Source organism: Myxine glutinosa, chromosome 6 (genome assembly GCF_964187855.1).
Source record: "Myxine glutinosa chromosome 6, kmMyxGlut1.1, whole genome shotgun sequence".
NCBI classification, from domain to species: Eukaryota; Metazoa; Chordata; class Myxini; order Myxiniformes; family Myxinidae; genus Myxine; species Myxine glutinosa.
Genome location: NC_136266.1, coordinates 90,850,321 through 90,865,326, shown reverse-complemented (window position 1 = coordinate 90,865,326; position 15,006 = coordinate 90,850,321). Strand labels below are relative to the sequence as shown.

The following is a 15,006-nucleotide window of genomic DNA, read 5'->3' as shown; positions in this document are numbered from 1 at the left end:
AAGCTTCCCATCACACACCCTCTTCAACCTTCCCCCCTCCATCCCACACCCTCCCAACACCTCCTCCCCTATCCATCACTGTGTGGACTTCAAACATCCGAGGTCTCTGCTCCCACCTGACAGATCTCTCAATCCAGGCCGCTGTTGACAACCCGAACATCATCTGTTTAACAGAATCCTTCCTCGCTGACTCATTAGCGTCTCTCCGTGGCTATTGTCTCCTCTAATTTGATAGGCCTGAACCCCAACCTGGCAGCAGAGTTGGACTTTATATCAATAATTCAATTTCTCATTGTCCATCTAAGTTTGATCCTACACCTCCCAACCCCCAGGAGTAGATTTAGCTGTGACTTTCCCTCCGCTCCCACCTCTTGTTTGTCTGTGTGTTGTACCATCCTCCAAACAGTGATGATTCCATTTACATCTCTGTCTCTCAGACAACATGGACCAACTTTTAACCACTCATCCCAATTCTCTCTTCTTCATATGTGGCTATTTTAATTGTGAACATTCAAATTGGCTCGGTGTTGGTACCTCTCTCACAAGCTATGGCACTTCAGCAAAGGACTTCTGTGACTCCATGGAACTGACTCAATCTGTAAACTTTCCAACCTGGCTTTGTTCCAATGGCAATTTCTCCCTTATGGACTTGGTGATGACTAACTTTCCCACAAAAATATTCTGCTCTCCCTATGCTTCAATAGGTTCATCTGATCATGTGCTTGTGAGAGTCAACATCTCTGACTATTTTCAGAGAGCTGCCTCAATGTCAGCGAGTCGGGCGGTTCACTCAGGCAGGTTGGTAGGGACTGTAAGCAGCCATCTCTCTTCAGGACTGGTCTCCTTTATCTCCTGCCCATGATGTTAACTCCGCTTTGGAATCCTTTCACAGAAACCTGCTCTCCTTCATGCAAAGATTCATCCCATCTCATCTTCAGTTCTCCGACCCTTCTTCCTGCCCATGATACACTGAATCCTGTGGTGAGTGGTTAGACAATATTGCTCTGCAACAACTTGCCTTCTCGTTCTGGAAAGCAAAGCCAACCAAAGGTAATCTCAGATGATTCAAAAAAACCTGCAACAAGTGTGTGTCTACTCTGAGAAGAACCAGAAAACCACATCTGTCCAAGCTCAAGATTGAACTTCCAATCTTGTATCCCTCCTATAAAACCTGGTGGTGCCTTGTTACCTCCGCCACCAAAGGTGGGCGGAGGCTTCACTCCTGTATGTGTGTTTGTCTGTCTGTCTGTCAACAGGATATCTTAAAAGGTTATGGATGGATTTGGATAAAACTTGGTGGACAGGTTAGGTGTGTGACAAGGAAGGATTGTTTCAGTTTTGGAGAAAATCTGAATCTGGATCCGAGAATTTTGTAAATGATTCTTCATCATTGAGAGATGGAGCCAAAAACAATATATAGCACGGTATTTCAAAAGGTTGTGGAAGAGTTATGACAAAACTAGGTGGATACGTTGGTTAGATGACAAGAACAAGCTGATTCAATTTAGGTTCAGGTCCAGATCCAGATCCTGCCTATAGGTGGGATACAAAACATAAACTGTTCAGCCTGGCGGAGGGATGCGGTCTACCAAGTGCCATTCTAGTTAAGTCTGTCTCCGATGGATGCTCCTCTTCCATTCCTTCCCTCACGTCAAACACTCTTTTCTGTGTTTTCTTCCAACTGTTGTGTTCCCAACACCTTACTCTCTGTACCCACCCTTCCCAGTCATACCCAACTGCTCCTGGACTTTGTGTCTTTTGTACCTAAGAAGGTGGAGAAGTTTTTGGCATCCCTCAACTTTGATTCTGCAACTGTACCGGACAGCATCAGCTCACGTGTTCTGAAAACCTGCTCTGTTGCTCTTGCACCCCCTCTTTCTGCTCTCTTTACCATATCATTTGCCCGAGATCATCTTGCATCTGCTTGGAAGTCATCCAACATAGCTGCATTACATAGAAGGTGCAAAAACGGATCCCCTTAACTGTAGACCGATTCGCTTACTTCCAATCATCAGCAAGGTCATGGAATCCATCATCACAGGTGATATGAACTCCTTCCTTTTCTCCAACAACCTCATCTCAAATCACCAAGTTGGATTCAGACCAGGTCACTCCACATGCTGTTTCTACTCATCCAACAATGGATGGAGGCCCTCAATGTCAGACATGAGATCAGGGATGTCTCTCTGGAGTCTAGACATATCTCATGCTTTTGATATAGTCTAGCATCCCACCTTGCTCTTCATACTCTCTGCTGATGGCATCCAAAGCTAACTAAGCTAACTCCACACATGCCTGACTTCCTCTACTCTCGTAGCCGACATGTGGTTCTCAACGGAAACCTTTCATCTCTTCTCTTTGTAAAGGTTGGAATGCCCCAAGGAGGTGTTCTGGGCTCAGTCCTATTCCTGATCTTCATCAATGATCTCTCTGACTCTCTGGAAAATCCCCTTTATATATTTGTTGATGACTCCACTCCCTTCCGTGACATCCCCCATCCTTCAGGCAGACAGGCAGCAAACTCTTCGCTCTCTTCACATCTTGTCAAAATAACAAGATGGTCAAACATTTAGAATATGTCTTTCAATTGAGACAAATCTTACACTCTCACTCTCTCTCCAAAAGGACCATCTGGCAAACCCTCTTATCTACTTTCTTAACAATCCTTTTGAGGAAATTCAGTCACTCAAAACTCCTGGGTCTCATTATCCAACACGATCCACGCTGAAGCTGAATCTATAGGCATATCACTTTCCCGTTGCAGACAGGTGGTGGTGTCTTTGTCTTCTGCCGCTCCTTTCTGGTCTTGCGCCATCTGCTCTTTTGGTTCTTCCCCCCCCCCCCCCTCAGTTTTCTGCATGGCACATGTTGTCTACAATCATTCCCCTTCTGCTGAAACTGCCAAAATCCAGATCTCTGTTCACATCCACTCATTTGTTCCTCCTTTTTCCTTCCTGTGGAATCAATTTGAAGACCGTCTTCATTCTTCCCTTTAGGTCTTCAAGGCAGCTGTTCACTACCATCCCCAATCCAAAACCATGATCTTTTCTTCCCTCGTAAACCCCACACCCTTCCACCCTCAAGCCCATCTCCTGGCAAATTTCCAGTTTTTCCTTCCTGAAGGTTTCCTTCTGTATTCTTCTTGTCCACCCCATGTATCTTTTCCTGTCCCCTATTCCACCCTACATGTGTTGTTTGTCCAAGTCTCCTTCTATTTTGTCTTTCAACTCTGCTGTTGGTGTTTTGCCCTCTCACTACTGTTCCGTTTGTTATATTCTAATGTTCCTTTTTGATAACTCACCTACTCTTCACAAAAGACATCATGGGATCTTTTACATCCACCGACTAATGCGAGCAGAGGGAACGCCCAATTTAACGTCCATCCGAGAGACAGCACACACATTGATGAATCACCCTGCCTATGAAACACCAGGATGACAGTTTATAGGTTTATAGTTGACGTCAGGAAAGTCTTCAAGGGGTTCAATTCGACAAGTCCTGCTCTCCCCGACATGCAGGGAGCTGGCTCCTTCATACTAAGCCGAAAAGCCAACCGGAGGAAAGTTTGGATGTTCCTGATATTCCGGGACTTCGAGGATCTTTGGGAATGCCAGGTACTGAAATTTTCAGGTTACCAAAATATGACAATTGTTTTACCTTATTTCACCTCCCCTTCCTTAATTCCCATTCTTATACTGTACTAGCAGGAGTACCCACATTGCCCGGTGATATTCTAATCTTGTTGGCATTTTGAAGAAATCAATTTTTTCTATTTTTTGGTGGGGACCTAAAACACTTCCCTACACCCACTAAGGAAATTTAATATTTAATATTATAATATCACACACACAGACTAATCGGGGATAATATTATTTAATATTACTTTTCACATAGCTACAAAGGCTCAGGCACGATAGGCGATTAAAAAATGTTTTATTAAAAATTTATCTAACTCTCTTTTCAATTTTGTTTGTTTGCCTAAAACACTCCACGGCACTCACCGATTCATTCAGCCATTTGAGGAAAATGACGACACAGACACACACACATACATACAAACGGCTCTCTTATATACACAAAGAATTAAGTTAAGCACCCCCCCCGTTTTTTTACAACCTCGCACATTACAAGTTTGTTGTCGTCAAAACAGTGTAATATACCCATGATATTGCTATATTTTCTGGAGAAGTGATATTATGGTCACATAAAAACATAACAATCATGCCGTTTGCAATATTTTATTCTGAATAATTTAAGGTGAAATTTTTTGGGAATTTTAGGCATATTTTCACCTCAATTTAAGTATGGAGCTATAGGTCCATCACGGACAGTGTGGATGACGTTTATGTTTTCTAACGTACAGTCATTGTTCTGAGAAGACCTCTAGCGATCTTTGCGTCAATAACGTGTGTAGGACCCACGTGATCGGATCACTGACTCAACCAATCACTTTTTTTCACTTTGATCACTCAATTTCATCAATGGATGATTGCTAATGTCATACCAATCATTATTTGATCTCACATACCTTAGAATATATGCCAATGTATACATATACACAAAGAATATATATTAGGGGGTGCTTACCTTAATTCGTTGTGTAGGGGTGCTTAACTTAATTCTTTGTGTATAGTATAGATTAATTAATATGCTTCAACCTCACAAGATCAGCAGAGCAGAGAAATTGCACACCAGGTTTTAACCAAGCCCCTTTTGAACTTTTGTTTGTCACTCGTTTTTATCTTGAAACCATTGAATCTGAGTGAGTTTCAGGTAAATATTCAACCTGGGCTATTTGAGAACTGATCAAGCTTTGTTTCTCAGATACTCTCAGATTAGAGCATGTTTTTGCAAACATGCTCTAATCGTAGGTCTTTGGTACAATGTAAAATCAGAAATAACGAGAACAATGTGACTGTGTCACCAATATGCCTCCGCATAGTCCCACAATGGGTAGATGTCATCGTTCACTGTCCTAAAAATAAACAAGTTTTATTTAAATCCCTTCAGCTGTTCTCAAGTATCACATTTTCACCAGCCATGACAGGTTTCACATCGATCGGTGAAGCAGTTTCAGAGAAGGGATTTTTTAAATATCGGCTTTCAAGCTAATATGGCTGCCATACCACACGACATATGACCTTTAAAAATGCACACTCTGCATATGTATGGGTAGGGGATCACGTTTGTGAAGTTTCATGTTGATCAGATGAGGTTCGTTTTTCTATCCAATATGGCTGCCAAACCATGCCAAACATCATAATTTTCAAACTATATGCAACAGTGCTGTTTGATGATATTTGTAAAATTTCACATCGATAGGGTGGGCGTTTTCAGAGATATAATTATTTAATATTTTTCTTCAATCCAATATGGCTGCCAAACCATGTGACCTATGATGTCAAAAATTTAATATTTCAATACAAATGGATCATAGATCATCTGCATGCAATTTCAGATTTTTAGAAGGAATTCGATTAAAACATTTTTGGCTGGTATACCACTTCACCTTTGATGCCATCATTATCATGCTTTTGTTCCCCATTGGGAGGACTTGACAATGTGCCATGTTTCAAATTTTTCCATTCAGCGGTTTCCGAGAAATAATTTTTTAATTATTTACTTTTAATCCAAGATGGCTGCCATACCACGTGACCTATGACGTCACAATTATCATTAAAACATTCTACGTGGGTGTCACTCCTACACTGAAAGTTTCGTCTCAATCGGACATATGGTTCCTGAGAAAAACGAGGTTTAGGCTGTACGGACGGACATACGGACGGACGGACAACCCGAAAACATAATGCGTCCGGGGACTTCGTTGGCGGAGGCATCAAAATGTTTTCATGTCCTTCCTTCATATAAAGTCAATCCTAATAAAACACATTGGGATGTGAACAGTGATGTCATGATGTGAGATCTTCTGTCTATGGGTGACTTGTAAAATGAACAGCATTTGATATCCATTCAAACTGAGAGTGAGTTAAAGAACTTGTTTGCTTCTCTACAGGTGAACCAAGACCTCAAGGCCCTATTGGCCCAATGGGACCTCTAGGAAAACCCGTAAGTCATTTACAGCGCTTACAGTAAATACGATATATAACAAAAAATGTAAGTTCAACAGTTCCTTACATTTGAGATGAAGGGTTGGTGGGTTTGCATGTGAAACAATTTTAGACAAACCTGAGTAACAAGGGAATGTTGACCAAATGCTGATGCCCTGTTTACCAATTTGTGGCCTATAGTCCATTTACTCTTATTGGTATAATGCTGAAGCAATATCGACCATTGACCTCACCTGAGTTGATAGATTGGTTCAACATTGGTCCATCATTTCGTATTTGCACCTATGTGCTGATATTGAACTGTCAATAGAACACCTATATAAAATAAATATCTTGCACGCTAGGCCTGTAAATTAGTCGATACTGACCAATCTAATGGAACAGTTGATAGATTTGGGAAAAATCAACAAAGCAACATCAAAGATTGAAAGGTAACAAGCAGCCAAAGGACTAGACAGACAAGATCATAGTAATTAATGAAGATGTAGACAGAGGGGAAGAATTCCTGCGAGTGGAAAAACTTATGAGTAGGAAATGGAAACAACTTGAGATGGTGATTGGCTGCCAACTTAAAGGACAGCAGAAAGGATCAAAGGAAGACATATTCAGGGAGATTATTTCACAGACGAGAGAAAGTCGTTCGAGGGTGGGGGTGGAAGGGACGACAGAAAGAATTTGAAGGTGAGCAGAAAAGCTTGTCTTGGGAAGGAAAAGTGACATCTTATTATAATGGAGCAAACGTATATGGTTTATATGTAGATTTGTGACCAAAACATCTTCTTCTTCTTCAATTTTACTTTAACTTCTTCTTCAAATTTTCTTTAACATTCTGCTGTGTTGTGTATATATATATATATATATATATGTGTGTATGCATATATATAACCGAAGAAACACATGCATGATTTACCTGTATTCATCAGGGTTAATTTTTTGTTACTTTGACTTGATTAATCGAGATTGACATGAGATCGAGATATGGGCAAAATAAATTATATGACGTAAATACCCGGCCGGAAGTCCAAGGGAAGCGGTGCATTGGGGGCACGTCTGCTCTGTAAAGCTGGCAGTTCGACCTTCCCATCCAGTTTTTGATACATTTGTGTTGTCTATCAAAAATCCGCCATGGTCTTTATACTAGTACCGACTGCAAAGCCGCAATGAGCCGGCGAAGCCAAAGCCTCTTGCCACTATTTTTACCCATCACTATGGCATCAGTAGGTTAGGTAGTTGGTAGTAGGTAGGTGTAGTAGGTACCGTACCTGGTAAGACTTGGTAAAAGAGAAGAGCAGACAGTCCTCAAAAAAACATGACCCATCACCAGGGACATCTACTGCAGCATATTCCCAAAAAGAAGACAATGGTGTCACATCCGATGGCTTTACTTGGTGCAACGTAAAAACCTCTCTCAAGTTACCACGGACTGTTGTCGAATCATGTTTCAGTGATGATAGCACTGGTGGAGATTGTACTGTGGCGGACACAAAAGCCCACTGGCGTGGTGACATCATTCCACGCACCAAGTGGGCGGTGGCCACGCCCGAGGGGTAGGCGTGGCCTCATGATATACACCGGGCGACCAGCCCGGAGCATTTCAGTGTTACAGTGTAGTCTTACAATAAAGACGTTTATATGTTACCGCTTGTCCGCTTCCTCCTTGCTCACAAGCAGCGCGCGTAACGCCGCGCTTTACTGGTGACCCTCGACGTTGGATCTGCCGTAGCGATCCTTCCGAACACGACGCCATTGCAATGGCCAACGACAAGGCAATGGCGATTAAACTTCCCGAATTTTGGGAGGCCCAGGCCGAAGTCTGGTTCGTTCAAGCCGAAGCCCAATTTCAGCTTCTGCGCCTCACCAACGACGACCTGCGCTACTGCCATGTCGTCGCCTCCCTCGGGCCCGGCACGGCCGCTCGAGTTGTGTCCGTCCTTCGCCACCCACCGGACGGCCACAAGTACGAGGCACTCAAGCGGCTACTCCTAGCCACGTTCGGCCTCACGGACGACGCACGGGCCGATCGCCTCCTGGATCTCCCCGAGCTCGGTGAGACGCGCCCGTCGGTCCGAATGGACCATATGCTGTCACTGTTGGGCGACGAAGCCCCCGGTTCGCTATTCCGGGCGCTTTTCCGGCGCCAACTTCCAGCGCAGGTTCGCCTCGCGTTGGCCGGGACCGAGCTAACGGAACCCCGAGCATTGGCCGCCAAGGCGGACAGGTACTTCGCCGCTTCGGACACGCGGGCGAGCGTCGGCGTGGCCGTCACGGCCCTCAACGCTGATGTTCAGCAGCATGTTCCACAGCATCAGCTTCTACAGCGCGCTGATGTTCAGCAGCATGCTGATATGCACCTCGTGAACGCCGCCACGCCCCGCCCACCGCCGCGGCGAAAACCGCCACCGCGGGGAAACCCGCCAACTCCACCGGCCGGGCGGAGCCAGCCGCGCTCCTCCAGCTCCACCACCTGGTGCTGGTTCCACGCCAAGTTCGGCCACGAAGCTCGGCGGTGTCATCCGCCGTGCTCCTTCAACGGGTCGGGAAACGCCCGGGCCGGCGCTCAATAGTGGCGATGAGCGCCGGCCGTTCGAGCAGCCTGCTGTTCATAACGGACACCTTCTCCGGGCGCCGTTACCTGTGCGACACGGGAGCGCAGGTGAGTGTCATTCCCGCCGGCACGTCAGACAAGCACGCCGCGGGTGGGGGCCCCGCGCTGCTTGCCGCGAACGGGACGCCCATCCGTACGTACGGAAAACGCTGCCTCTCTCTGCGGTTTGGAGGGCAGGTTTTCCGATGGACGTTCGTCACCGCCGACGTGCCCATGGCACTGCTTGGCGCAGACTTCCTGTGCGCTAATGGGCTCCTGGTCGACGTCAAGCGCAGACGGCTTGTCCAGGCCGAGACGTTCAGCTCGCTCGCTTGTGCGTTGCCCAGCTCAACGAGCGGCTTGCCAAGCGGCTTGCCGAACGATTCGGTTCCGGCCACGTTGGTCTGTACGCTTCCGGCAGCGGACGCATTCACCCGCCTCCTCGCCGGCTTCCCGACCCTCACGCGGCCCACCTTCTCGGCGGGGGCCGTCAAGCACGGGGTGGCCCATCACATCCCCACCTTCGGGCCACCGGTCTACGCCCGGGCACGCCGCCTCGAGCCGACGAAGCTGGCGGTGGCAAAAGTGGAGTTCGCTACCCTGGAGCGACTCGGCATCGTTCGGCGCTCAGAGAGCGCTTGGGCGTCGCCGCTGCACATCGTGCCGAAGCCCAGCGGGGGATGGCGACCGTGCGGGGACTATCGCCGTCTTAATGACGCCACGACTCCCGACCGCTACCCCGTCCCCCACATTCAGGACTTTTCCGCCCGTTTGGCGGGCAGGTCCTTCCTCTCGAAGGTGGACCTCATACCCGGCTACCATCAGGTCCCCGTCAGGCCGGAGGACGTCCCGAAGACGGCGGTCATCACGCCATTCGGAATCTTCGAGTTCCTGCGCATGCCCTTCGGTCTGAAGAATGCGGCTCAGGCGTTCCAGCGACTGATGGACAGCGTCCTGCGCGACTTGGATTTTGTCTACGTCTACCTGGACGACATCCTCGTCGCCAGCGCGTCCCGCGAAGAGCACCTACGCCACCTCCGCACGCTCTTCGAACGCCTGGGCCAGCATGGCCTGATTGTGAACCCCGCAAAGTGCCGGTTCGGCGCCGCCACAATCGATTTTCTGGGGCACCGTGTCACCAGGCACGGAGCCGTCCCCCTGCCGGCCAAGGTGGAGGCGGTGAAGGGGTTTCCGCGCCCCCGCACGATCAGAGGGCTGCAGGAGTTCCTGGGCATGGTGAACTTTTACCATCGGTTCCTGCCCCGTATCGCCCAGCTCCTGCGCCCCCTGCACGAAGCTCTCCGAGGTAAGCCGGGCAAAGGCGACGTTACCTGGACCGAGCAGATGGACACGGCGTTCACGGGCGCGAAGCTCGCCTTGGCTAACGCCACCATGCTCGCGCACCCGGCGCTCGATGCACCGATCGCCCTCACCACCGATGCCTCGGACTACGCGGTGGGCGCGGTGCACGAGCAATGGGGGCGTGGAGCTTGGCAACCGCTGGCGTTCTTTAGCCGGCAGCTTCGCCCGCCCGAACGCCGTTACAGTACCTTCGACCGCGAGTTGCTCGGACTTCACTTGGCGGTCAGGCACTTCCGCCATCTGCTCGAGGGCCGGGCGTTCACTGCCTTCGTCGACCACAAGCCGCTGATCTTCGCGATGGGCAAGGTCACCGAGCCGTGGTCGGCCCGGCAGCAGCGTCACCTCTCGGCCGTGTCCGAGTACACGACGGACATCCAGCACGTCGCGGGGAAGGACAACCCGGTGGCGGATTGCCTTTCCTGGGCCGTCGCCCACGCAGTCCACCTCGGCATCGACTATGCCCGGATGGCAGCGGACCAGGCCGCTGACCCCGACGTCCAGGCCTTGCGGACTGCCGTCACGGGCCTCCGCGTCACCGAGGTGCCGTTCGACGGCGCGGGCGTGGCCCTCTTGTGCGACGTCTCCCTCGGGCGTCCTCGCCCCATCGTGCCCGCGGGCTGGCAGCGCCAGGTGTTTGACGCCATCCACGGCCTGTCCCACCCGGGCGCGAGGGCCTCCCAAAGGCTGATCGCCGACAAGTTCGTCTGGCATGGCCTCCGGAAGGCCGTCCGCGGCTGGGCCAGGACGTGCCTCGCGTGCCAGCGCGCCAAGGTGCACCGGCACACCCAGGCCCCGTTGGCCCCGTTCACGGTGCCAGAACGCCGGTTTGACCACGTCCACGTGGACCTGGTGGGACCTCTGCCCCCCTCGCGGGGTTTCACCTACGTCCTCACCATGGTGGACCGCACCACCCGGTGGCCGGAGGCCGTGCCCTTGGCATCGACAACGGCGGCCGATGTCGCGCAGGCTTTCATCGCCACCTGGGTCGCCCGGTTCGGCGCCCCCTCAGACATCTCATCCGACCGCGGCCCCCAGTTCACCTCGGAGCTCTGGGGGGTGGTTGCGCAGGGGCTCGGGGTCCGGCTGCACCGAACCACGGCCTACCACCCCCAGGCTAACGGCCTGTGTGAGCGATTTCACCGCTCATTGAAGGCCGCGCTCCGGGCCACCCTCCGCGAAGGCGGCTGGGTCGACAGGCTCCCCTGGGTCCTGCTGGGCCTCCGGACGGCGCCCAAGGAGGACCTGCGCGCATCCGCGGCGGAGTTAGTCTTCGGGCAACCGCTGCGGGTGCCGGGCGAGTTCCTCCCCGACTCCACAGCACCATGGTCCACGGCACAGCAGCGCTCCGCTCTGCAAGAGACCGCCCAGAGGTTCGCCCCGGTGCCAACGGCATGCCACGGGCACCCACCGACGCACGTCGCCCCGGAGCTTCGCACGGCGGAGTACGTCTTCGTCCGCCACGATGCCCATCGGACACCACTGCGGCCCCCGTACGACGGGCCTTTCCGCGTGCTGGAGACCGGGGCGAAGCACTTCACCCTGGACATCGGCGGTACTCCTGACCGCGTTTCGGTAGACCGCCTCAAGCCGGCCCACCTCGATGTGGACCATCCACCGCCAGTGGCCCGACCCCCACGTCAGGGCCGCCCTCCTGCGGGCGGACCCCCGGCACCGCCCAGCCCCGCCGCCACGCCGCCCCCCGGTCCTGCACCCATCCCAGGGGCAGCCAGGGGCATCCCACCTGGCATCCCTGCACCCCGGATGCCGCCGATCGCCAGGGGGCGCTTCGGCCGGGTCATTCGTCTGCCCCGCAAACTGGCCCTCCAGGTGCGCGGGAATTCTGGGGGGGCGCGTGTGGCGGACACAAAAGCCCACTGGCGTGGTGACATCATTCCACGCACCAAGTGGGCGGTGGCCACACCCGAGGGGTAGGCGTGGCCTCATGATATACACCGGGCGACCAGCCCGGAGCATTTCAGTGTTACAGTGTAGTCTTTCAATAAAGACGTTTATATGTTACCGCTTGTCCGCTTCCTCCTTGCTCAGAAGCAGCGCGCGTAACGCTGCGCTTTAGTACCATTTTTCCTTTCATTTCGGTTCTTGTTCTTTCTCCGTAACAGACAACAGTGCCCAAAGCAATGACGATTTAGCTTAGGAAATTTGAGCATATGATGAGAACTATTTCGAGCAGTATATGCTTACGTGTGATTCAGTTGTTTTGCACCAACCTCGTTCCCGGCGTCGCAGACGTGTCGAGGGCGCTGGTAAGATGTCCTGTGTCGAGGGCGCTGATTGGCTGATTCGGTTCTCCGACGGCCACGAGATTTCTAAAAAATAATTTTTCGTCAATGTGAGAATATTTGACGCCGTTTTCACCGTCCGAAACGCGTAATAAGCTTGTAAAAAAATATTTTTTCAAATGCTCGAATTTCATTGGTTCTGGTCTTTGATGACGATTTTCGTTGAAGATAACGAGGTTGGTCTTAACGTATTTTAATTACTAAAGAGAGGTTTCATTAGATTATGAATCAAAGAACGACGGGTGAAACAAACTCCTATTGAACTTTTTCGCAATTGTTTTATGCAAACTTCCGCATCCGGTCGATGGCTGTCTCCAGCACTCCATCCAGTGAGTGATTTCATTTTAGAAATATTTTTGCAAATGCTCGACTCTCATTGGGTCCGGTGTTTGGTGACGCCTTTTGTTGAAGATAACCAGGCCCGTGCGGGCCGATGTTGGTCTTAAATTATTTTATTAATACATCGGAGGTGCATAAGATTGTGAATCAAACGACGACGGGTGAAAGAAACTCCTAATGAACGTTTTAAATTTGTTATGCATACTTCCGTCTCCACAAGATGGCTGCGCCCACTGCGCTTCGGATTCTCGAGCCAAGGCATAATCAGGTTTTCAACATAATACGTACTCGTTTATTGACAACACCGGCTTCGCCGGCTATAAAGCTAACCTAATAAACAGATTTGTGACGTACCTGTATTCATTAGCGCTATTTTTTTTGTTACTTTGACTTCATTGATAGACCAAGGTAAGCGGTGTATTGGGGCCACGTCTGCTCTGTACAGCTGGCCGTTAGACTTTCCCGTACAGTTTTTGATATCATGTTATCTTTGCCATCCAGCTTTAACTGATAATTTTAAATTAATATAAATTTTTGCTCAGTTCCTTTTTATTTATGTGTGTTGGGTTCTGACTTCTGATTTACAGTGTATATTCAGTCAGAGCGCAAAATATATTTGGCCGACCTCGCCCCACCTTCCCCCAGCACCATCCACCACATCCCTCCTCGACCATTCCATTCTCCCATCCCCCACAACCCCTGATCCACCATCACCCCCACTAATCCGCATCCACCATTCTCCCCTTCCCTCACTCCCAGAGAAAGCAGGTGTGGTCAAGCATGCCTATGCCTCTGCAGCGACGTGTGGTGAGGCGCTCAAAGCGCACCGATCCATGCTAGTATTACTCAATGAAGCATGCTATCTGACAGCGCTGTGGAAGGGCAGAATGTACAGGGTGTTCCAAAAAGACCCAGACAACTTTGGTTGTTAGTATATTTTGAACCACAAATGATAAAACAATACCCTTACCATACCTGTGTACCTTTGTACCTTTGTACCTGTGTACCTTCCATACCTGTGTACCTTTGGTTTATATGATACAGAAACTCAATGTTTTGTGCACACCATCAATCCACTTCAATGTGAGCTCCGTTTGTCATGTGTAGGACATCAAGGTGATACATGAATTCTTGCCATGTTTGCTCAGCATGTTTGCGTCCACCAGTGCGCATGCAGCTGTGATCCGAGAACGAAGATCCTGCAGGATTGCCACCTTGGTGTTGTAGACAACATCTTTGACAAACCCCCACAGAAAAAAATCAAGGGGAGTTACGTCTGGTGATCGTGGGGACCAGGCGGTTGATCTGTCCTGGCCAATCCAGCGACCTGGAAAATTTTCATTCAGGATGGCTTGAACAACAAAGACCCGTTGAGGGGGAGCGCCGGCCTGTTTGAAAAATGATATCTGGTTGCAGGTCTTCAATCTGTGGGAAGGTGAATCCTTCCAATATGTTCGTGTAAATTGTTGACGTCACTGTATCCTCGCAAAGAAAAACGGACCCACCAAGCTGTCATGGAGAGAAGGCCACACCATACATTGTGCTTTGGACTGTCGTGTATGTGTTCAATGACCACGTGGGGGTTTTCAGAGCCCCAGATCCTCACATTGTGCTGGTTGACCTTCCCCAATACAAGCTTTGTCTGTTAACTTGACCTTTTTCAGGTAATCTTCATCATCCTCTATGCGATTGAGCATTTCCAAGGCAAACGCCTTGCATTTGGGTCCATCATTTGCTTTGAGTTCCTGCAGAATTTGCACCTTATAAGCACAAAGTTTCAGTCTTTTATACAAAATCCTGTGTACAGTGGTGGTTGGTGTTCCCAGTTCTCTGGATGCACGTCAGATTGATTTGCTGGGACTTTGTTGAAATGCTTCACACACTTTTTCAATGTCGGCTGCACTTGTGCTTGGTCGACCGATACTTTTGTGTTTCTGACAACTTTCAGTCTCCTTAAACCCCTTGCACCACTCTCCGATACTAATCCGCAATGACGGATTCCTTCCATACCTTATATGGAAATTACGCTGAACTTGCGTGTGGATCTCGTCTTGATGAACCATTCGACGCACTGAGCTGTCTCCTGTGGAGTCGCCATTTTCTTTTACATTAAACCACCAGACCTGAAAATAAAGAAAACTTTGAATTTTTGTATCATATAAAACAAAGGGTATCGCTGTATCATTTGTGGTACTAAATATATTAACAACGAAAGGTGCCCAGGTCATTTTGTAACACTCTGTATAAGATGTGGATGTGATGGAGAACTGTAAGGGCACCAACCTGTCTGTCTGGAGGAGAAGGCCTTATGCCTGAACCTTTAGCCAAGAGATACATACCAGTGAGTTTTGAT

General features: G+C 49.6%; 1 protein-coding gene across 9 annotated transcripts in view; it reads left to right on the top strand.

The window, feature by feature from the left end:
- Positions 1-15,006, top strand: part of LOC137430089 (uncharacterized) — a 214,287-nt gene that overhangs the window by 149,804 nt on the left and 49,477 nt on the right. For 6 of the 9 annotated variants that reach the window (XM_068120629.2, XM_068120631.2, XM_068120630.2 and 3 more), the window contains exons 8-9: positions 3,519-3,614; positions 6,014-6,066. In XM_068120629.2, the coding sequence (XP_067976730.2) occupies positions 3,519-3,614; positions 6,014-6,066 (149 nt within the window). The remainder of the gene's footprint in view (positions 1-3,518; positions 3,615-6,013; positions 6,067-15,006) is intronic. The other 3 variants (XM_078780136.1, XM_078780139.1, XM_078780138.1) reach the window with 1 other exon arrangement.